This window comes from Parasteatoda tepidariorum, chromosome 5, assembly GCF_043381705.1.
Source record: "Parasteatoda tepidariorum isolate YZ-2023 chromosome 5, CAS_Ptep_4.0, whole genome shotgun sequence".
Taxonomy (NCBI): Eukaryota; Metazoa; Arthropoda; class Arachnida; order Araneae; family Theridiidae; genus Parasteatoda; species Parasteatoda tepidariorum.
The window spans coordinates 33,481,951-33,507,196 of record NC_092208.1 but is presented as its reverse complement, the minus strand read 5'-3'; the positions used below and the strand labels follow the sequence as shown (position 1 = coordinate 33,507,196).

At 32.7% G+C, this 25,246-nt stretch overlaps 1 protein-coding gene across 1 annotated transcript in view; it reads left to right on the top strand.

Moving 5' to 3' along the window:
* The window catches only part of LOC107450783 (glutamate receptor ionotropic, kainate 2-like), a 53,009-nt gene extending 27,972 nt beyond the window's left edge, over positions 1-25,037 (top strand). Inside the window, exons 10-15 of the mRNA XM_071181260.1 lie at positions 1,496-1,699; positions 2,989-3,350; positions 6,074-6,272; positions 9,703-9,931; positions 11,496-11,767; positions 24,743-25,037. Of these exons, the coding sequence (XP_071037361.1) occupies positions 1,496-1,699; positions 2,989-3,350; positions 6,074-6,272; positions 9,703-9,931; positions 11,496-11,767; positions 24,743-24,904 (1,428 nt within the window). The 3' untranslated portion in view covers positions 24,905-25,037. The remainder of the gene's footprint in view (positions 1-1,495; positions 1,700-2,988; positions 3,351-6,073; positions 6,273-9,702; positions 9,932-11,495; positions 11,768-24,742) is intronic.
* The last annotated feature ends 209 nt before the right edge of the window (positions 25,038-25,246 follow it).

Below are 25,246 nucleotides of genomic sequence, written 5' to 3'. Positions count from 1 at the left end.
GAAATGCAAGTAAATTCAATGTTTTATGTTTTATTACCATAGCAACGGTAATAAAAAACGGTTAAAATAAATACTTACGGTTTAAAATAAATGAAAAAATAAAAATTAAAAATACACAAAATAGATTAATTTGTGAGAATTATTCAATTGTTCTTTAGCTAATAACTCCTTAAGAGCAAATTTATTTTGTTCTAACACGTTATGCTATGCTGTTATTTTAGGAGTTATACACTTCTAGAATAAGCTGAACAGTCCATTTAAATAGATGTAATTTTGAAACATAAACTATATGATAAGAAGAAAGCAACGTCGAACAATATAGTTGATTGAAATAAAATGTGTGATTAAATGAATGTAACCTGTTAAATGGAACGAAACGTATAATTAAACGAAGGCAATTTGCTAAACAGAAGGAAATGTACGATTAAAAGTAGGAAACTTTGATTAATACTATTAAAATGCATGATTAAAAGAAGGCAACTTTGAATAATGCCATTAAGTGGAATAAAATGTATGATTATTAAACGAAGGTATTATTTCAGTACTGTTTCTCTCAATATGTTAGAAGATAATACGCAACCAAGGAAAAACTTTCAGATTCAACTAACATCTAGGAAATGAGAAAAGATCTATCGGTAAATATCAAAAAACCGAGGATGTCTTTCACAAGACAGAATGAATGGATATCGTTGAGGTAATATGTACTGAAAAAGATTCTTAAAAATACAGTGAACGACAAACAAACAAGAATCTTGGTTAAATTACATAAGTTCTTGTTCTGAAGCATATAACCTAGTTTCTCTGTAATTGAGTTACTGAAAATACCAGTTTTCCTTTAAGCATTTCTTATAGGGACCTTTTTACAGATATCTCAATGTATTGTTATTTTATATCTTGTTCTGTGTGGCGCTTAGATCCCTAAATAATGTTGTGAAATTTTAATGTCTAAGGACGGGAAAGTAAATAACAGAATTTCTTTAATTACCGAGAAATAAATTATTTCGGTAAAATTACAGATTCACCTGAAAATACTTTTTTGTATTTTTCCTGAAACTTTCCATTGAGAATTCTCTGTAATTTTACATGAGATTCTAGATAAATGATTTCCCGTGTTGATTCTTATGTATTTTAACTGAATTTTTTTTTTGTACAGTGCTGGCACGTTCGAGAATAAAATAATCAAATTGAATAAAAGAGTCAAATATTGAAAATAAATTAACCTCAGTTTTAATTTTGTGATTTTTTAAAGAAAGTTCAGAAATATCATTATTAAGATTCACATTTCAATGAAAAATACCATTCAATATCAATAGTTTATAAAAATAAATCTTTGTTTAGAGTTTTATGAAAATTTAGAATGAAGACGAGCTTGAACACACTTTAATAGTTCTTCGATTCCAGCTCTAGTGATATAAGTATCTTTTACGCACCTAAGTTTGCTTATCACGAAAAAAAATTGTTTATATATTTTTTGAAATATATATATTTTTTTCAGGGGGACCCCTATGTAATGTTGAAAAACTCTTCTGATCCTCTTATAGGGAACAATAGATTTGAGGGTTTCTGCATCGATCTCATAGAAAGGTTATCAGAAGTTTTGCATTTTTCGTATGAAATAAAATTAGTTGATGATGGCGACTATGGCAACAAATTTCCAAATGGCAGCTGGTCCGGAATGATTGGCGAAGTGATGAGAGGAGTAAGTTCCTTTTTTAAAAACTTTATGACTGAAATTAAAACTTTTTGATTCAGAAATTACGTTGTCAAACGACCAGTAGAATTATTACTTGAAGTTTCTATACATTTTTGGCGTAGTTTTAATCAGCAAAGTTGCTGTTAAAGCACGTGTGATGTTGTCCTCACACATTCTTATGCTTTTCCCCTTTTATTTTACCTAATACACAATTAAGCACTTTTACTTTGTTAACTTAAATTTTAATCCCTTAAGCTTATCTATGCAAGTTGCAGGCTAATTTTCTCATCTTGATATCTTCCGGTTTTATACGTTTTATGCGTTAAACACTTCCAGAATTTTCGAGATGTCAACAAACGGAAATGTCTGTTGGATAAATTTCCCATAAATTCTATTCTAGAATGTTCTTAAGTTTGGTGACAAACAGAAGCATGTTTTTTGATAGATGATTATGAAAATAGGTTACAACTTATATGTAATGATATGAGTTCTAATGAAAATATAACGAATACTTATGATGCTGTTTGGTGAGGATTTTTTTAAAAGATCCTGCTTGGGGTATTTCTATAGCTGCACATTGGTTGATGGTCTTAAATTTTGCTTAGGGAATTTCTAAAAAGTTGCAGCACTCCAGTCAATATGTTTTTCTGTGCTCAGGAGATTAAAAAAATAAAGTAGATTGAAACGAAATGCTCTCACATGTGAACTATGGTAGGTCACACAAGTGACTTATGACCTATGTATATTACCCTGATATATTTTCGTTTAGTGTAGTTGCAACGTTGATGCATAATTAGTTTGATTTTGTTCTACATGGATACATACCTGTTTCTGTTAAGTAAGAAATATATAGTGAAGGAATTGAAATCTTTGAGAAAGAATCTTTGTGTGAGAATATAGAATGCGTCATTTAAGATAATTGATACTTTACGGGTTCAGCTTACTCTAAATAAAAGAGAAAGGACAGTTGTTAACGTAAGCAAATGTCAAGTTTCAACAACCAATCAGGATTGAGGTATCCACACTACGTCACTTGCAGGTATAATTTTAAGAAATACCCTGTATAATTTTAAGAAACTCACTTGGTCCGTAAGCTAGTTTAACCATTTCTTACATAGCGCAAAAAGCGTTTGACTTTAACATTACAATGCCATGTTTTTGGCACCAGTGGTAGTTGCTTTAAGTTATATCATATTAGTACAATTTAGAAAAATTTCGAAAAGCATTGAAATGAGTTAGCGAAAGAAAGATGCGTCAATGACATGAAAAATTAATCTTTGCTTATGCATTTTCAGGAAGCTCACATGGCTGTAGCAGGCTTGAGTATCAACCACAAACGCGAAAAAGCTGTTGATTTCACCATGCCGTTCATGAATACTGGAATCAGTATCCTTTACAAGAAACCAACAACTAAAGTAACTTCCTTGTTTTCTTTCTTATCTCCATTTTCAACTGAGGTCTGGATTTATTTGATGGGAACGTACTTTCTGGTCAGCATTGTTTCATTTTTGATTGGTCGACTTACCCCATACGAATGGATTAATCCTCATCCTTGCAGACAAGATGACATAGTAGTTGAAAACGTTTTCAATGTTCGAAACACTTGCTGGTTGATGACGGGATCTCTTATGCAACAAGGATCAGATTTAATACCCACGTATGTTAAATAGTTCGAATTGTAAGGCTTAGGGTGATATAGTTATGAGTCCATATTTTTGAAAGAGGACATGTTTAGATAAAACAGTTCCTTAGTAGTGTTCTCACATATGTACTTTATGATTTTTTGAAGTTTTCACAAGGTGGCTGCGCAATATACAAAACCTTCCTACACTCTAAATGCTACATAAAATTTTTAACATTCTCAATGAAATATTTTCTCAAAGTACAATTTCTTCTGCAGAGCAAGTAAAAGTGTGGTTTATCATTATATCACCCCGAGCCCTAAGATTGTAAATACGACTTTTTTTATTTATAAATTCATTCCTGTTGTTTTTTGAAGAAAATTATTGTTAATTATTACACTGTCCACAATTATACTCAGTACTTTCTGCTTTTGCAGTGGTTAATTTTTCAGATTAGTTAAAATTTTTATTATACTTGGCGAAACTGCAACAGATGCGTTAATAATCCAACCGTTTCGTTTCTAGCTATTATAGTAAAACGGCATGAAATTAAAACATAATGTTTTTAGTAATTTTAGATTTCAATCGGAAAAGTCCTCGAATGACATTCTCAAAATGAGCAAAAAGTTGGCTTTTAAAACATGTTATGGTCTAATATTGTAATATGAATGTTTTTATGCCTGGGATAGGAAATTGTCGGAATTTTAATAGGATATTGTGAAATTTTGTACCATTTGTGCTATGAAATGTTGCCAACGGAACGGACGGTTGATAGCGCTGGTTTGTTGCAAATAGCTACCATGAACAACGCGTTTTTTTTGTTGAGCAATGATGCTGTGAAGTAACATGAACAAATATCCTTTCGATGAGAATCTGTGTTTAGTGTATATTTTTGGCAAATCTATCGGCAATTGTATGATCGGCAAGTATTTTTTGTCTTCCTTGCACAATGTATTCCAATTTATGACACACAAAAATAACTTTACAGTCAAAGAAGTGTTCTCCTTCAGGTTTTCGCCAACTTGGCGTTGATTCTGGTGCTTTTAGCGACATTTTAAACGATAATAGCCCTAATTACCTGGCTAAAGTTTCGGTATATCCAGAATTCCTTATAAGTTTGGCGATTTTTCTCCCTCAAAAACGGCAAATGATGGACCATTTTTATTTTGATACTTGAACCTGGTACCTTCTATTGATAAGGAATTATATAGTTTCATTTCTAGGATGGAGAAAAAGTTGAAATTTGTTGCAAAATGATAATATGACCATCGTTGTTACTACTTGGTTGCGTAATTTCCCATTTGGGTTATCAGAATCGGCAACCTCTATCTCACAAGTTTAACGCTGTTGGATTTTTTTATGTTTAAGATTTATATCAACAAGCTAATGACCTCCCCATGGTTTAAAGAATAAATCTCAATAAAATTCATTTAACTTCATGGAAAACGGTCTTTGAAAATTTTAACAAAAATGTGGACATACGATTACGAAGTCCTATCGCATTATCTAATATGCTGTTTTATTCAAAAACTTTGCTCAAATTATATTTTTTAATCAAAATTACGGGGTTTCAAACAAAACAGCCATTTCTATGAATTGGGTGAAATCCGATAAAAAGCTATAAGAATTTAAAATTGTTTATATTATTTTGAATCATGTTTTAAAATCTCATAAGTTCAGAAGCAAATAAACGAATTTTAACAATAATTTTTGGAACAATGTCACACTTTGGACTTCACACGTTTTTATCTCACTTTGGGTAAATTCAATAGCTTTAAATATAGTGATGTGTTGTAAAACACNTTTTAAGCAACAATAGCCCTAATTACCTGGCTAAAGTTTCGGTATATCCAGAATTCCTTATAAGTTTGACGATTTTTCTCCCTCATAAACGGTAAATGATGAACCATTTTTATTTTGATACTTGAACCTGGTACCTTCTATTGATAAGGAATTATATAGTTTCATTTCTAGGATAGAGAAAACGTTGAAATTTGTTGCAAAGTGATAATATGAGCATTGTTGTTACTACTTGGTCACGTAATTTTCCATTTGGGTTATCAGAATCGGCAGCTTCAATCTCACAAGTTTAACGCTGTTGGATTTTTTTTAAGTTTAAGATTTATATCAACAAGCTAATGATCTCCCATGGTTTGAAGAATAAATCTCAATAAAATTTAGTCACCTTCATGGAAAACGGTCTTTGGAAATTTAGACAAAAAAGTGGACATACGACTACGAAGCCCTATCGCATTATCTAATACGATGTTTTATTCAAAAACTTTGCTCAAATTACATTTTTCAATGAAAATTATGAGGTTTCAAACAAAACAGCCATTTTGTGAATTGGGAGAAATCCGATAAAATAGCTATAAGAATTTCATACTGTTCATATTATTTTGAATCATGTTTTAAAATCTCGTAAATTCAGGAGCAAATAAACGAATTTTAGCAATAATTTTTGGAACAATGTCACACTTTGGACCTCACACGTTTTTGTCTTACTTTGGGTAAATTTAATAGCTTTAAATGTAGTGATGTGTTGTAAAACAGACTTTTTCGAAACATCAATAATCATATTCATATAAATTATAAATGTAAATAATTTATATAATATGAAAATAATATACATCGAATAATATATATGTATGAAATAGTATTTATATCAAATAATGTATTTTTAATATCCTTTTTTTTCTAATTAATTAAGATGGGATTTAAATAAATAGTTAAACCAATATTTATGTTTTTATTCTAGGGCTTTTTCCACGAGAACAGTTGCCAGTTTTTGGAATTTTTTTACCTTGATTATGGTTTCTTCTTACACAGCTAACCTTGCTGCTTTTTTAACAGTTGAGAGAGTAATCTATCCTTTCTACAGCGCTGAAGATTTATCTAAGCAAAGTAAAATCAAATATGGCTGCATTGACAGCGGGACTACTCGATCGTTTTTTGAGGTATGTGGCTCCATCTACATTACGCAAGTTTCCGAAAATTCCTGAATTGATGTAATTTTTCATTCAAAATATTTAAACATCAATCTTCTTGGTGAAATAAAACACAGAAGTGGAAGTAGGGATGAAACATTTGTATTTTCCAAACTTTAAGCATAAGAAAAAAAAAAAACTTTTGGGCTTGAGTTTTTGTGAAAATAAATGAATTAATTGACAACGATTTTTCACGATTTTATTACATTTTGCTACTTTATATTCGTTTTATATTTATTTAAAAAAATAAGATTTACTGTTATTGGCACCCATAACCTACAGTGTTAAAATCTATGTTGAAATAAGGTCAAAAAAGTGTTTTTCAATCAGGGATTGCAAGTTAATGTTTATGCGATGTAAGCAATAAAATGTTATCGAAATTGAATGATTCACAACTGAGAATAAGCCGGCCAGGTGGCCCAGTTGTTAGCGGTCCAAATCCCGCTCAAGGCATGGATGTTTCTCTCTGTGTGCTGTCCTCTGTTGTTGTATGATGTGTGAATATGGCCCACCCTAATAACGGGCATCTGTGGCAGTGTGGTGTGGGTAATATTGCTCGCCTCCGTGACTTTGTTCACAGGTGACCATCAGGTAGTGCTAAATGAGCAACACCTCCGGCATCTTCCTAGACAAAGAACGATAAGTTCAGTGACTGCCGTTAAAAAAAAAGAAAAAAAAAAGATTGGCGGAATAGAAAACAAAAAAAAAAATCTGTTTGATTACCCTAAGGACTGAGAGGATCAGAAAGGTAGTAATTAGAAACGCCTTAAAGTTTCTTCGCGCAATCAATCAGTCTTTGATGCTATCTATTCCGCCTTTCTCCGTAATGATTCGTTAGATTTGGATAGAATTTTTTTTCTTTTCTAAATATTCATTTGAGAGTTATAACGTGCATGCATTTGACTCCAGTTTTTTCAAGAATTCAAAGGGATATATTTTAAAAATGGTGAAGAAAAATAGATATTAAAAATACAAATTTTACAGGATAGCATAAGTAAAAAAAAAAAAAAGAAAAAGTCTTAGCCCGAAGCAATAATATTCACCAGAAATTGTATGCGAAGAGCAGTGTGTGTTTTGTTTTTTAGAAATGTTCTACAGTTATTTTTCGAAAGTAAAGACTTTTATGTTATTATTGGAAAAAAATATTATTATTAATATTTAAAGATGTATTATTCAAACTTATAAAAATATGTATGATGAGCATAAACAAATACATTATGAAAAATTTCGTTACTTCCGCTTTACACTTCGAATCAGAATTAGTTAAAGATGTCAGTGTTCTTGATTATTCCATAAACAATTTACAACACACGAAATGATTTATTTTACAGTTCTATATACAAAAATATGAAATACTAGTTTCATCAATAAAAATCGAAAGACTCAAGGATATAAAATGGCATACATGTAATTAATGATCAAAAACAGATAAAATATAAACTCAAAGCCATTTTGTTTCTTCTCCACAAAAAAGAATGAACAAGCTAAAAAAAAAAAAGACAAAACAAACTGTTACCATAGCAAACATAATTTTATGAACTAGATCAGAGTTAAAAATTAAGCAGACGATAATTCTCAGCACTTATTATGATAAGTATTTTAACCCTCCAAGCATTGAATACCTGGGTAAAATTGTACTGAAATTTCCCTACTATGAACAACTTCCCATTAAAAACCTAAGAAAAAACCGGCCTGTTGATATTGGAAATCCTGCAGGTTAAACTGGGACTAATGCTAAGAGGGTTAAAATAAAAATAAACGAAAATTCACTGATGATGTTAAAACTATTTATTATGAATTTTATGAGAATCTATTATACCAGTTCATTGCGTGAGAAGCCATGAACAGTGACAAGGATAATATAATTTTTTATATTATCCCTAAGGAATTGATATAAAAAATAATACAATCTGCTATGTTGCTAAATCTACTTTTAATTCCTTTATAAGAATATCTCATTCTTACTTTTCAAAATATATAAGAATTCGTGATAAATATGGAGGATAATATAATAATTTTGTCACTTATTATAATAGATTGGTTTTAAAAATATTACATTTGTTGCTGTAGTCAAAGCTTTTTCTGATAAACTAATAAAATTCTTCGATTTTAATTTATTCAGAACATGAGAGAAGTCTAGATAAGTGACGATGAAAATATTATCTCATCAATTTCAATGATTGATAAATTTTAAAACGAATAATACAATCTAGATAATTTTAAGATAGATAAATTTAAGATAGATAATAAAAAGCAGGATAATGTATGGAAATAATTTATTATTATTACACAGGGGAAACAAAATTTTTTAGGTTATGGAATTTCAAATCTGAAATTAGTTTTGTTGTTAGAATTACAGATTTTTCTTCTCAAGATGACATACTTAGTCTATTCAAAGAAACTCATGTCCGGAAATGCAGTTGTATGCGGTTAGAGGCGCTTCTCTACTATGACCGGTTCAGAAGCACCCAGTTCATAATAGGGAGGCGCCAATTGCGCCGTATGATAATATTTCTGGGTCTAGGTTCCTATAAATATTTCTTCGTGTGATTCTGAACAGGTCATAATGGAAAAGCTCCCCTAGCCGCATACGACGACATTTCCGGATATGGGTTTCTTTGCAATATTAATCCTGATGATGCACCGTAACTCTTTTTAAAGTTAGTCGCAATATTTACGTGACACTCTGCTACTATATCTGGTTACTATATCTACACTCTGTTACTATATCTACACTCTGTTACTATATCTACACTCTGTTACTATATATGGTAACGTGACCATACATAATACTGAAGCTTGGAGAGAGAAACCGATTGCGGAATTGAAATCAGCAATGCGAAAGTATCGAATTGCTGTAAAACAACCTCATGCTACAGAAAAAGAAAGGTTCCCCAGTGTTATTTTTAAAAAAATATACCCCTCGAACTATTCGAATTATGCGAAAAAGCCATTTCAGGGATATATTTGGTCATTATATCACGTAGTAAGTGACTTTTGATAAGTATAATACAGTGTGTGAGCTGATGTTTATCACTCAGCCCAGACACCGGATCTTCTGGATGCAGAAAATCCTCAGCGGCCATGTCGTATGATTATGCGGCATGTAAAAGATCCCTGGAGTGCTTTATTGGCTCTTAGCATTTCCGGCAAAATTAAATTCCTATTGCACTTTAGCATCCAAATAAGAATCTGGGTGCTGCCATCTAGTGTGGCAGAAACTAGACGTCCAAATTAACATGGCCATCGGTATCTCACCCATTGTGGTGGTCCTGAAAGAGTGGATACCACTTCTGGAGAACGCATTTGGTCTGCTCATGTGTGCGCACTTTGCAGCTCATTGGAAATTTTAAAAAAATGTTTATTACAAAGTATCAATGATATTTATAATTTACTTTAGGAGTCTACAATACCAACTTATCAGAATATGTGGAAAGCTATGATAAGCGATGAGAATAATCTGGTAGTCAATAACGACGCTGGTAAAGAACTGGTGAATAAACGGAATGGACTTTATGCTTTTATGATGGAATCTGCTACGATTGAATACGTTACTGAAAGGGAGTGTAGCTTAGCACAAATTGGAGGTCTTCTTGATAACAAAGGTTACGGAATTGCTACTAAGAAAGGTAATAGTTAGGATGCTAATGGTTATAATGNCCGTTTGACAAGAGTTAAGTAAATCGCTCTGGCTATCATACATTTACATTAGTCCAGCGAGGGCGCATTAAAAATCGATCGGGGGCGCCATGGCGCCCGCGGGCGCCGCGTTGCCTACCCCTGCTCTAAAGAATACGACTAACTATGAGGTTTTTCTATTACTCTGAAGAATACAACTAACTATGACGTTTTTATATCACTCCAAAGAATACAACTAACTATGACGTTTATCTATTGCTCTAACGAATGCAACCAACTATGATGTTTGTCTATTGCTCTAGAGCAGGGGTCGGCAACCTGTTTGTCCTTAAGGGCGCAATACTAAATTTGAAAATCACCGAGGGCGCATATTTTACAGATAATCATGCACAATCCTAAACTCAACTGACTACTTGCTGTATATCGCCGTTTGACAAGAGTTAAGTAAATCGCTCTGGCTATCATACATTTACATTAGTCCAGCGAGGGCGCATTCAAAATTGATCGGGGGCGCCATGGCGCCCGCGGCCGCCGCGTTGCCTACCCCTGCTCTAAAGTAACATGATAAAATTACTATATTTTACCACATTTGCCAAATTTTATCACATTGTATAAAATCATATTTTATTATTAATTGTACCGAAACACTTAGTAGATAAAAATTAACGAGCTTTTCGGTGTTCCCATGGAGCCAAAAATACAGTAAATTTTAGTTTTTTTTTTCAGTGCGGGATGTTCCATGAAAATGGCCGATGATTTTAAATATCATTTAATTAAAAACGAAAAGCGATAGAAACTTAAGATATGTGGCATTCTGCATGAGGAACTTGTAATTAATTCTCACCAAATATCAAAATTAGTTTCAAAGTTCATCAAGAGAGGGATCTGGAAACTAAGAAAAACTATTAACCCCTTAACGATCTGTTAGGTTTCAAGAAAACGGTAATAAAAGTGCCTATTTTCTTGGCTTGTGTATTTGTATTACGTATTTGATTAGTGCTGGCATCCAGTTTAAAATAAACTAACTATCTACAATTACCTTAAAAATATCCTGGTACTGCCATCTGGTGTGTAAAATGGGAAACAAAATATTTTCCGGGCAAGAGAAATTAATTAGTTATATTCTTATTGGCGCGTTACTACTGAGCACTCCAGCCCGTCATTTTCACGGGAGCGAGAAGGAAAGGGTTCAACAACAAAATGGAGTACTTAAATCAAAATTAATTTTTCATCTATAATGATTTTTGTAGCTAAAAAACGTTACTTACAGTCTTTTTTTTTGGTTAGGAGAGTCTTACTCTCCTAACCAAACTTATTAGCTAACTTATTTATGAATTTTTAAAGTTTTGGAATAAAAATTCATGGTTTCATAAGCAGGACATGGCAAACCGTGCTTTCAATCACCCTTTTTTTCATTTATTTTTTAATTACAAGTAATTTTTGCAAAACTCGCCAAACTCATTTTTATTTAACACGACATCTAATTTCATCCTGCTTTGTCGTTTAAATGATTCTAGTTTTTTATACCAACTGAACATTTACTGATTTCATCAGGCAACAGGGAATTGTCAGATTGGTTGTCTTCAGGCATTTTGAGACTTCAAGAGAAAGGTGATCTTCAAATTTTAAAAGAACGCTGGTGGAAGCAGAAGGGAGGTGGTAAATGTTCTGACCCATCTAAGCAAGGTTCAAGTGCTGTTAGGGAGCTCACATTAGGGAATGTAGGTGGAGTTTTCGTGGTTTTGATATTTGGTTTAGGAGCTGCGACGCTGATTGCTTTTCTCGAATTCCGATGGAGATCTGCTCATTGGGAAAATCCGAATAAGGTAAGTTTCTATTAATTATGGTTATGTTTTACCCTATTTTGTATGGAGTTTTATCAAACTAAATGTTTTCTTTTTTTGTAGAGGGAAATTTATTTTATAGAAGGAAATGATTTGTTTTGTTTTATCATCAGTACGAATCACAGTAATTTAATAACTAGGAAGGGACTGTAATAACTGTTAAGACATTAAATTAAATCCGTTGTAAATATCTGCTACAAAATAACAGATTTCGACATTGTATTATTGGCAGAAAGAACATAAAGAATGGGTGTAATAGATATATTTATCTTATCAAAGTAATTAGGAAGGCCGTGGTAGCCTAGTGGTAAGAGAATTGGACTCCTTTTTAAGGGAACCACGTTCGATCCTCGACACCACCAAACCTCACCAAGTACATGCGATATACGTGCCAGTAAAATCGGTGGAATTTGAAATTCCTGTGATCCGTTGCTGACCAACTCCGTGGATACAATAATCTGGAGAAAATTTCCTTGTCCTTCAGGTCTCACACATAAGTGGTACTGCTTTCTATCCATTGGGTTTTGTGCTTAAGACGTACTTTCACTCTTCCGGGGCACTTTTGTCAAACGAAAAGTGCCCCTGCCAGACTTAATTCGCAAAAAAGGCCAATGGCAGCCAACCATAGCATGTCCGAATTTTATTGAAAACAGGAACAAGTAATTTAGGTAACTGATCTATTGTCCGCCTTTCTTATGGGGTATAAAGTATCAGAACACAATGTTTTTCACACAATAGTAGAGATTATATAGTAATTTTTTGTTTGTTGGATAAATGCAGATCAATCTCCAAATACAGTAATTGTAGTTAGCTATGTCAACTAAAACTACGGAAAATCACATTTCGTAACAAAACTAGTCCACTACAAATTATATTGAAACTAAAATGACTTTTACAAAGAAAATTGCACGAAAAAAAACAATCAAGGTGTTTTTATTTCGTCCAAAATTATCTCCAAACATTAGCATATTTTATGTCATATTTAATAATACATTATATATTTTATATAACATTATACATTGTATATTATGTTACATTATACATTATATTACATTATATATTTATAATGTACATATTTTATGTAACATTAACATATTATATGTCGGATTTCGATAGGTTTGTTTTGTTTTTTCCACAATGCTTCAAAAAGATATTTTTCGAGGGCACAATAATCATATGGAATAACATTTTTTGAAGAATAATATGCTATTTTTGTAACTTTTGCCAGTTTGTTTACGATTGTTCTGTTATTTTTTCTTTACTTTTTGACAGTGGTCTCTATGCTAACTATGAAAATGTCAAATGAGGGAAAAGTCACACACTGTAAAAAATTTTCAGGTATCTTAGCACTAAGTAGTGCAATTCACTAAATATATCACCATGAGTACTAAAGTAAGTTTATCACTTAATAGACCGTATATTTTGCATAACAGTGAGAGACTTGGGTGCTTAATAAAGCAGAAGAAAATATATTACTCGCGTTTGAAAGAAAAATCCTTCGGTCAATTTCGGAACAGTGAACGAAAATAATGTACAGAAAAGTTTATATTACCATGAAGTGTATAACAAATATAGGCAACTGATCATTTTGAAAGTAATTAAGTCATACGGGATCAGGAGGTTGGAACATGTTTTTCGTTGTGAAAACTCCAATCCAGTTAAAAAGCCAACATTTTCAAAGATTGAAGCTACAACGAAGAGAGGGAGACGGGCAACAAGGTTTTTGAACTGTGTGGAGAAGGACCTGAAAATTCTGAGATTGAATAGATGGAGATATTTAGTTACAAGTCGAACTGTCTTAAAGAGGAGGACTGAGAAAGCCTTGGCCTGTACAAGGCTGTAGTCCACCACACAAAGAATGATCTATTACACTACTTGGTGTAAAGTAGTCACCGCAATGTTTTACATTTAGTTGCACTAAGATTCATAATTATAGTAAGATTCGATGTATTTTTACGATGCAATAAAAAGGAAGAATTTTAGAAACATGCACTAATTCATAAAAGCAAAATTTATTTGTTAATCAAACTTACGAGCAGCGCAGAGAGAACATGAAGATGAACCAATACCTCTTAGAAAAGAGAAGGCCTCAGAAAGGGTTGCCATAAACAAGAAATTTGATACTTTAGTAGGCCAAACGTAATGCCATGCTCCGTATTTGCCACCACTGCACAGTTAAGTAGCCCAAACGTAGAGACATCTTCCTTATTTTTCACCCACTGCGCAGTTTATGTTTGTTAAGTCGGACTACTAAACTGATCCTTGCTGAGGCCTTCTTTCTTCTCGGAGGTGTTGGATGGACTCGAACAAGACTTATCAGTTTGGAAGCTGATAAAAATTATACATGATAAAACCACTCAATACAGTTCACAGAGACTTAAAAAATAAAATATAATTATCCTTATTACCCAACTAAAAACTTGCATATCTATATATACGCCATTGTTTTATATTTTAACTATAAAAAATGAATTGTTCAATAAAATCACTAAAAATCACAAACAACAACAAAGTCTCAGTAACTAATTTTTGATAACAAACGTTAACTTCTGGCGAAAAAATTAAAGCTGGCATGCTTACATTAGGAATTATCGGAAAGAAAAATAATTCCCGTTTCGTGTGAATGAGTGAGAATCTGTGGCAAGCTAATTCTATTATAAGTGTTTAGATATACACTCCTCAAAAGTGAAATTGCAACACCAAGAAATAATGCACGTAGCGTCATGCAAATTTCAGGAGCGATAGTAGTGAGACGGATATGCAAATGATTAAATTTGCGCACACATCTGATCACGTGGTACGCCTATTCGGGCTATAAAGGCCAGCAACTTTCCCTTCTCATAAACGGCATCTGAGGTTTTGCGTAGCATTTGCGACTTTCGAAAAAGCGTAGAAAATGCCTCTGATTCGTCGGCGAGCTCAATACCATGAACGTGACAGTATTATCGAACTCCACGAACTTGGTTTATCGCTGCGGGCAAGAGCAACTCGTGTTGGGGACACCGTGAGTACCCTCCAACGTTGTGTCACACGATGGATTCAGGAAGGTCTACGTGCACGCCGAAGAGGAAGTGGTGCGCACAGGTGCACGTCAGAGCGCACAGACCGGCGTATTCGCCAGTTGACTATTCGAGGCCCTTTCTCCACGGCACGTGCCATCCGAAGCCGGTTGCCTTCAGGAGCAGGTGGATCTGTGTCCACCCAAACCATACGCAACAGATTGCATGAAGTACAGTTGCGTGCACGGGTACCAGCAACAGGGGTACCGTTGACCGCTTTACACAGGGCTAGACGCCTGGCGTGGTGTCATCGTCATCGTACCTGGACCATCCAATGGCATCGGGAATTGTTCACGGATGAATCTCGTTTCTGTCTGTGGAGAAATGACAACCGTCGACGGGTATGGCGGTGACCCGGAGAACGCTACGAACCAGCCCATTGCGCCGAGCGTCACAACGGTCTTACACCGGGCATCATGGTTTGGGGTGGCATAATGTTTGATCGCAGAACGCCCCTGGTACACATTCACGGCAGTTTGGCAGCGGGCCGCTACGTCACACAAGTTGTGTATCCCGTTGTTCTGCCCTTGTTGCAGGGCGCACCCAACACGGTATTCCAGCAAGGCGATGCCAGGCCGCATGTCGCGCGGCGAACTCTTAACAGCCTGACTGGATTTGACATCCTTCCCTGGCCGGCAGCCTCTCCAGATCTTAATACCATCGAACACCTATGGGATCTCATTGGACGTGGCATGAACAGAGGACCAATGGCGCAAACCATCGATGATCTGCGCACAGCAGTGGATGTGGCTTGGCAAAGGTTACCTTAGGCAACCATCAATGGAGTCATTGATAGCATGCCTCGCCGGATAGAGGCCTGTATAGCTGCCGGAGGTGGCCACATCAGATATTGAATAAATTGCTTTATAATGATTTTATTAGTCTGTTTTTTTAATCATTTGCATATCCATCTCACTGCTATCGCTCCTGAAATTTGCATGACGCTACGTGCATTATTTCTTGGTGCTGCAATTTCCCTTTTGAGGAGTGTAAATTACGCCCTTTTAATCGTATGAATGCTCGATCTGGTGTTAATCGGGAATAAAATGTTACTTCACACAAATTTTCGGTATATTCGGTAAAATATTGCGTCACAAATTTCATAGTGTAAAATTTCGAGAAAATGAAAAGTTTTTGTGATCTATTTTTTGTTATTTTTAACATTTATAACGTTACGCTAACTCTGTGCAACTGTACATCATTAAAAATATATAAAAAATTGGGGAACTTTTCATTGATTTCAATAATTTTCATTTACATATTTTTTTTTGTTGTGAATTTAAATATTTTTTTTCAATGTTTAAGCTGTTCGTCCACTTTGAAGCGCGATATACATCTTTTGAACAACGTAGCATAGGCAGTTTAACACCTTTGCTTGATTTCAAAACACTCAAAATGGCTGTTAAACATTGTTTAACAATCTTAAAAAATGTCTTTGAGTGAAAGACATAAGTTTCAAAAATGTAAGACTAGAAGTATTGCTTTGCAACAAGAAAGAAATTGCATGGACTGATCCTAAAGGAGCAGATTATCTCGAGGAGCAGCTTTGGAGAACTGACGTCACGAGGTAAGGTTTTCCCCGCAGCGACACCTGTCAGCTGAGTTCCCGAAGTGCCACAGAATTCAACAAAAAGTAATGGCAGCGTGGGAGTGAGGGATTCTTTTCTTTCCCCCTGTTTTAGAACAATTCATTCGAAGTTGATTTTGGGCACCCTGATGTACGTTCGGTGCATCAGGAAGGCGTGCAGTCCTGTTGTAAAAGATTTAAGATGCCGACAATTTCTTTTGTGAGAAGATAATCCTTTTTCATCTTTATTTGTGTAAAATTGAATCTACAAGTGATGGCCTGTGTGGCGATATTTTTGTTGATGATATTATAATTTACATTTTTTTTAATAATTTAGTGAGAATAAACATGGTGAGTTTTAACATTTCAGTATTTGTTTTATCTGTCTCATGTACTTTTTAACTCAAAGCAATCCATTCCTTTTCAGCTNTTATTATTGAAAAAAACAAACAAATAAATATTATTATTAATATTTAAAGATGTATTATTCAAACTTATAAAAATATGTATGATGAGCATAAACAAATATATTATGAAAAATTTCGTTACTTCCACTTTGCACTTCGAATCAGAATTAGTTAAAGATGTCAATTTTCTTGATTATTCCATAAACAACTTACAACACACGAAATGATTTATTTTACAGTTCTATTTACAAAAATAAAAGATACTAGTTTCACCAATAAAACTCCAAAGACTCAAAGATATAAAATTGCATGCTCATAATTAATGCTCAAAAACAACTAAATATAAACACAAAGCCATTTTGTTTCTTCTCCACAAAAAAAGAATAAACAGGCTCCGAAAAAAAAAAAAAAGGACACAACAAACTGTTACCATAGCAACTTAATTTTAGGAACTAGATCAAAGTTAAAAATTAAGCAGACGATAATTCTCAACACTTATTATGATAAGTATTTCAACCCTCTAAGCATTGAATACCTGGGTAAAATTGTACTGAAATTTCCCTACTATGAACAACTTCCCATTAAAAACCTAAGAAAAAACCGGCCTGTTGATATTGGAAATCCTGCAGGTTAAACTGGGACTAATGCTAAGAGGGTTAAAATAAAAATAAACGAAAATTCACTGATGATGTTAAAACTATTTATTATGAATTTTATGAGAATCTATTATACCAGTTCATTGCGTGAGAAGCCATGAACAGTGACAAGGATAATATAATTTTTTATATTATCCCTAAGGAATTGATATAAAAAATAATACAATCTGCTATGTTGCTAAATCTACTTTTAATTCCTTTATAAGAATATCTCATTCTTACTTTTCAAAATATATAAGAATTCGTGATAAATATGAAGGATAATATGATAATTTTGTCATTTATTATAATAGTTTAGCCTTAAAAATATTGCATTTGTTGCTGTATAGTCAAAGCTTTTTCTTATAAAATTCTTCGATTTTAATTTATTCAGAATATGAGAGAAGTCTAGATAAGTGACGATGAAAACATTATCTCATCAATTTCAATGATTGATAAATTTTAAAACGAATAACGCAATCTAGATAATTTCAAGATAGATAGTTTTAAAATAGATAATTTTAAGATAGATAATTTTAAGAGAGATAATTTTAAGAGAGATAATAAAATGCAGGGTAATGTATGGAAATAATTTATTATTATTACACTGGGGAAACAAATTATTTTAGGTTTTGGAAGTTCAAATCTGAATTTAGTTTTGTTGTTAGAGTTACAGATTTTACTTCTCAAAATGACATATTTAGTCTATTTTCTGTCGATACGTACAAGTTTAAAAACGTTACATACAACAAGATAAATGGTGCGAAAAAACTTCTGAGGCAGTTAGGGCAAATTATCAGGATTAAAATTTCAAAGAAACTCATGTCCGGAAATGTTGTTGCACGCGTTTAGAGGCGCTTCCCTACTATGACCGGTTCAGAATCACCCAGTTCATAATAGGGAAGCGGCAATTGCGCCGTATGATAATATTTCTGGGCCTAGGTTCCTATAAATATTTCTTCGTGTGATTCTGAACAGGTCATAATAGAAAAGCTCCCCTAGCCGCATGCGACGACATTTCCGGATATGGGTTTCTATGCAATATTAATCCTGATGATGTACCGTAACTCTTTTAAAAGTTTGTCTCAATATTTACGTGACACTCTGTTACTATAACTGGTTACTATATCTACACTCTGTCACTATATATGGTAACGTGACCATACATAATACTGAAGCTTGGAGAGAGAAACTGATTGCAGAATTGAAATCAGCAATGCGAAAGTATCTAATTGCTGTAAAACAACGTCATGCAACAGAAAAAGAAATGTTTCCCATTGTTATTTTTAAAAAATATACCCCTCGAAATATTCGAATTATGCGAAAAAGCCATTTCAGGGATATATTTGGTCATTATATCACGTAGTAAGTGACTTTTGATAAGTATAATACAGTGTGTAAGCTGATGTTTATCACTCAGCCCAGACACCGGATGCAGAAAATCCTCAGCGGCAATGTCGTATGATTATGCGGCATGTAAAAGATCCCTGGAGTGCTTTATTGGCTCTTAGCATTTCCGGCAAAATTAAATTCCTATTGCCCTTTAGCATCCAAATAAGAGTCTGGGTGCTGCCATCTAGTGTGGCAGAAACTAGACGTCCAAATTAACATGGCCATCGGTATCTCACCCATTGTGGCGGTCCTGAAAGAGTGGATACCACTTCTGGAGAACGCATTTGGTCTGCTCATGTGTGCGCACTTTGCAGCTCATTGGAAATTTTAAAAAAATGTTTATTACAAAGTATCAATGATATTTATAATTTACTTTAGGAGTCTACAATACCAACTTATCAGAATATGTGGAAAGCTATGATAAGCGATGAGAATAATCTGGTAGTCAATAACGACGCTGGTAAAGAACTGGTGAATAAACGGAATGGACTTTACGCTTTTATGATGGAATCTGCTACAATTGAATACGTTACTGAAAGGGAGTGTAGCTTAGCACAAATTGGAGGTCTTCTTGATAACAAAGGTTACGGAATTGCTACTAAGAAAGGTAATAGTTAGGATGCTAATGGTTATAATGAGCATGATAGTAGTGGTAATAGCATGCTAATGTAGATTGTCAGAAAAATCGATTCGGCTTTGAATCATGATATTAGTGGTCTTCAAACATAATACCATACGAATTCGCTGAAATTTTTATAAATTGAAATACAGTATCATGCAATCTATCTTTTTTTTAAAATAGATTAATCTGCACTACAATATGAATCCCATTGACTTCGAATAATTGCTGCAACAAATTTAAGCGATATTACGGCTCAAAGTTTCTAAGAATATAGCATACACACAGAGAAAAAAATTACTGTAGAATTACCCTGCTGTATGGTAATGATGTTTCTGGTAAAAAAAAAGCCGTAATTATTTTGATAATGAAATCAAAATATGCGATATTTAAGTCATTCATTTGGTAAATTTACCATTAACATGGTTTTTCAGAATTATAGATTGTGTTAACACACATTTAGTGAAAAATATAAAACAGAAAAGTAGATTTAATCAAATAAATGGTTCTTACGCCATGCTCTAAAGTAACATGATAAAATTACTATATTTTACTACATTTACCAAATTTTATAACATTGTATAAAATCATATTTTATTATTAATTTTACCAAAACGCTTAGATAAAAATTACCAAGATTTTCGGTGTTCCCATAGAGCCAAAAATACTGTAAATTTTAGTTTTTTCTTCAGTGCGGGATGTTCCATAAAAATGGCCGATGATTTTAAATATCATTTAATTAAAAACGAAAAACGAAAGAAACTTAAGACGTGTGACATTCTGCATGAGGAACTTGTAATTAAATCTCCCCAAATATCAAAATTAGTTTCAAAGTTCATCAAGTGATGGATCTGGAAACTAAAAAAAACCTATTAAGCAACAAAATGAAGTACTTAAGGCAAAATTAATTTTTCTTCTGTAATGATTTTTGTACCTTAAAAAACGTTATTTACAGTTTTTTTTTTTGGTTAGGAGTGTCCTTCATTAACTAACTTATTTATGAATTTTTAAAGTTTTGGAATAAAAACTCCTGGTTTCATCAACAGAACATGTCAAACCGTGGTTTCCATCTCCCTCTTTTTTTATAAATTTTTTAATTACAAGTAATTTCTGAAAAACTCGCCAAACTTATTTTCATTACACGACATCTCATTTCATCTTGCTTTGTCGTTTAAATGATTCTAATTTCTTATACCAACTGAACACTTACTGATTTCATCAGGCAACAGAGAATTGTCAGATTGGCTGTCTTCAGGCATTTTGAGACTTCAAGAGAAAGGTGATCTTCAAATTTTGAAAGAACGTTGGTGGAAGCAGAAAGGAGGTGGTAAATGTTCTGACCCATCTAAGCAGGGTTCAAGTGCTGTTAGGGAGCTTACATTAGGGAATGTTGGTGGAGTTTTCGTGGTTTTGATATTTGGTTTAGGAGCTGCGACGTTGATTGCTTTTCTCGAATTCCGATGGAGATCTGCTCATTGGGAAAATCCAAATAAGGTGAGTTTCTATTAATTATGGTTATGTTTTACCCTATTTTGTTGGGAGTTTTATCAAACTAAATATTTCCTCGTTTTTGTAGGGGGAAATCTATTTTATATGGAAGGAAATGATTTGTATTGTTTTATCATTGAAACAGAACAAATCACAGTAATTTAATAACTAGGAAGGGTATTTGTATCACGTATTAATAACTAGTAGTAACTGTTAAAACCCTAAATTAAATCCGTAATAAATATCTGCAACAAAATAACAGATTACGACTTTGTATTATTGGCAGAAAGAACATAAAGAATCGCTGTAACAGATATATTTGTCTAATCAAAGTAATTAAGAAGGCCGTGGTAGCCTAGTGGTAAGAGAATTGGACCCCTTTTTAAGGGAACCGCGTTCGATTCTCGACACCACCAAAACTCACCAAGTACATGCGATATACGTGCTAGTAAAATCTATGGAATTTGAAATTCCTGTGATCCGTTGCTGAACAGCTCTGTGGATACAATAATCTGAAGAAAATTTCCTTGGTCTTCAGGCCTCACAAATGAGTGGTACTGCTTTCTATCAATTGGGTTCCGAGCTAAGATGTACTTTTATTTTTGTGGGGCACTTTTGTCGAACGAAAAGTGCACCTTCTTGACTTTATTCGCAAAAAGGCCAGTGGCTGGCAAGAATAGCATGTCCAAATTTCATTGAAAACAGGAACAAGTAATTTAGGAAACCGATCTATTGTCCACCTTTCTTATGGGATAAGAAGTATCAGAGCACATTGTTTTTCAGGCAATAATAGAGATTATATAGCAATTTTTTGTTTGTTGGATAAATGCAGATCAATGTCCAAATACAATTATTCTAGTTAGTTATGTCAACTAAAACTACGGAAAATCACATTTCGTAACAAAACTAGTCCACTACAAATTATATTGAAACTAAAATGATTTTTACAAAGAAAACTACATGAAAAAACAAAACAAAATAATCAAGGTGTTTTTACTTCGTCCAAAATTATCTATAACATTACCATATTTTATAATGCATTATATATCTTATGTAACATTATACAGTATATATTATGTTACATTATACATTATATTACATTATATATTTATAATGTACATATTTTATGTAACATTAACATATTATATGTCTGATTTCGATATATTTTTTCGTTTTTTCCGTAATGTTTCAAAAAGATATTTTTCGAGGTCACACTGATCATATGAAATAAAATTTTTTAGAGAATAATATGCTATTTTTGTAACTTTTGCCAGTTTGTTTACAATTGTTCTGTTTTTTTGTCAGTGGTCTCAATGCTAACCATGAAAATGTCAAACGAGGGAAAAGTCACACACTAAAAATTTTTCAGGTATCTTAACACCAAGTAGTGTAATTTACTAAATATATCACCATGAGTACTAAAGTAAGTTTATTACTTAATAGACCGTATATTTTGTATAACAGCGAGAGACTTGGGTTTTTAATAAAGCGGAAGAAAATAGATAATTCGCGTTTGAAAGAAAAATCCTTCGGTCAATTTCGGAGCAGTGATAGAAAATAATATATAGAGAAGAATATATTACCATGAAGTGTATAACAAATATAGGAAATCGAACATTTTGAAAGTAATTAAGTCATACGGGATCAGGCGGTTGGAACATGTTTTTCGTTGTGAAAACTCCGATCCAGTTAAAAAGCTAACATTTTCAAATATTGAAGCTATAAGGAAGAGAGGGAGACGGGCAACAGGGTTTTTGAACTGTGTGGAGAAGGACCTGAAAATTTTGGGATTGAATAAATGGAGATATTTAGTTACAAGTCGAACTGTTTTAAAGAGGAGGACTGAGAAAGCCTTGGCTTGCACTAGGCTGTAGTGCTGTTTAGGAAGAAGAAATGTTCCATCACACCAAGAATGTTCTATTACCCAACTTGATGTAAAGTAGTCACCACAGTGTTTTGCATTTAGTGGCACTAAGATTTATAGTTATAGTAAGATTGGATGTATTTTTACGATACAATAAAAAGTAAAAATTATTATTTTAGAAACATGCACTAATTCATAAAAATAAAATTTATTTGTTAATCAAACTTACGTGTAGCGCAGAGAGAACATTAAGATGAACCAATACCTCCTAGAAAAGAGAAGGCCTCAACAAGGGTTACAATAAAAAAGAAATTTGAAACTTTAGTAGTCCAAACGTAATGTCATGTTCCGCATTTACCACCACTGCATATCTCAGTAGCACAAACGTAAAGACATCTTTCTTATTTTTCATCCACTGCGCAGTTTATGTTCGTTACGTCGGACTACAAAATTGATCCTTGCTGAGGCCTTCTTTCTTCTAGGAGGTGTTGAATGAACTCGAACAAGACTTAACAGTTTGGAAACTGATGAAAATCATGCACGATTAAACCACTTAATACAGTTCAAAGAGACTTAAAAAATAAAATATAATTATCCTTATTACACAACTAAAAACATGCATACCTATATATACGCCATTCTTTTATATTTTAACGGTAAACAGTGAATTGTTCAATAAAATCACTACAAATCGCAAACAACAACAAAGTTTCAACAACCAATTTTCGATTACTAACGTTAACTTCTGACAAAAAAATTAAAGCTGGCATGACAGCATTAGGAGTTATCGGAAAGGGAAATAATTCCCGTTTTGTGTGAATGAGTGAGAATCTGTGGTAAGCTAATTCTATTATAAAAGTTTAGCTTTAAATTGCGCCCTTTTGTTGTTTGGTGTTAATCTGGAATAAAATGTTCCTTCACACTGATTTTTGGTACATTCGGTAAAATATTGCGCGACAAATTTTATAGTGTGAAATTTTGAGAAAATAAAAAGTTTTTGTGATTTTTTTTTGTTATTTTTAACATTAATAAAACTCCGTTAATTCTGCACAACTATACATCAATAAAAATATGCAAAAAATTAAGGAACTCTTCATTGATTTTAATAATTTTCATGTACATATTTTTGTTGCTGCTGAAAATTTTAATATTTTTTTGTCCGTTTTAAACCCGGATATACTTCTTCTGAACAAAGCAGCATAGGCAGTTTAACACCTTTGCTTGATTTCAAAACACTCAAAATGGCGTTTTTTTGTTTTTCCTGACAAAAGAGTTTTCAAGGAACACTTTTTATCCCTTTGACACAAAATTTTTATTTAACATACTTTTAATAATTTTTTCTTTACTTTGTATTAATCTAGGTCAAATTCAGTGCAAAATAATATACTTGTCATATTAATTATTAGTTTTTATGAAATATCGTCGTTTTTTTTCTTCTTACGTTAAAGATAAAATCCTCCAAATGCTTCACTTCCAAACAATAATTTTTCAAATTTGCACTTATTTGTATTTATTTAGATCTGAGAGAAACAGTTATTCATCTCTGAAATTTCCTTAATTTACGAAATTGATTATTAATAAATTTTTGAATATGGATAAAAAATTATTTGTTTCAAATTTGGATTTTATATTTTAGTATAAATATAAATCCGATAATCTAACAGATGGTTTCTGTAACTATTAGACTGTTTTTTATAATTAAAAAATACCAAAATATATTTTGCTTGTAATTAGAGCATGAAAAAAAGAGAATATAAGATGGATCTGAGTCAAATGTTTCATGGATACAACAGGTTTTAAAACCAAAATCTTCTCATACAGAAGAATGATATTAATTTGTAATTATATTCTTTTAATATTAATGCGATGATAAAGTTGATATAAAAAGTAATCTTCTAAACTTTTACTTCTTTGTATTCAATCTAGGAATCATTTTGGACTCGCACTAAGAAAGAGATAAAATTTGCTCTTTCATTCGATAGAACTACAAAACCAGTGCCAAGATTGAGAAAAAGTACATCCCGCGGAACTTCAACCAAAGACAACAGCCGTGCTTCAAGTCGTGGAACAAGTCGCAGCACATCCTGAGTCTCTTGGAATAAACAAATCTCATCTGTATATAATTTCAGAGATTTTGTGATACACTTTAGAAATTTTACAAAAGAAATTTCGTACTGTTTGTAAAATATGTAATTCAAATAAATAAATAAAATTGAAAAAATTGCTGCTTTCATTTTAACTTCTTTAGTCAAGAAAGATTAAAAAAAACTATAGTTTGAGGGCATTAAACTCAAAATAAAGCTTTAATTTTAAAAAATTAAATTTCATCGCGAGAATTTTTAAATAGAAAAATAACTACTTCAAAAATTAATATTCTTTTCAGTAATCTTTAAAGATAAATAATCATTTTAATTATATACGTATAATTTT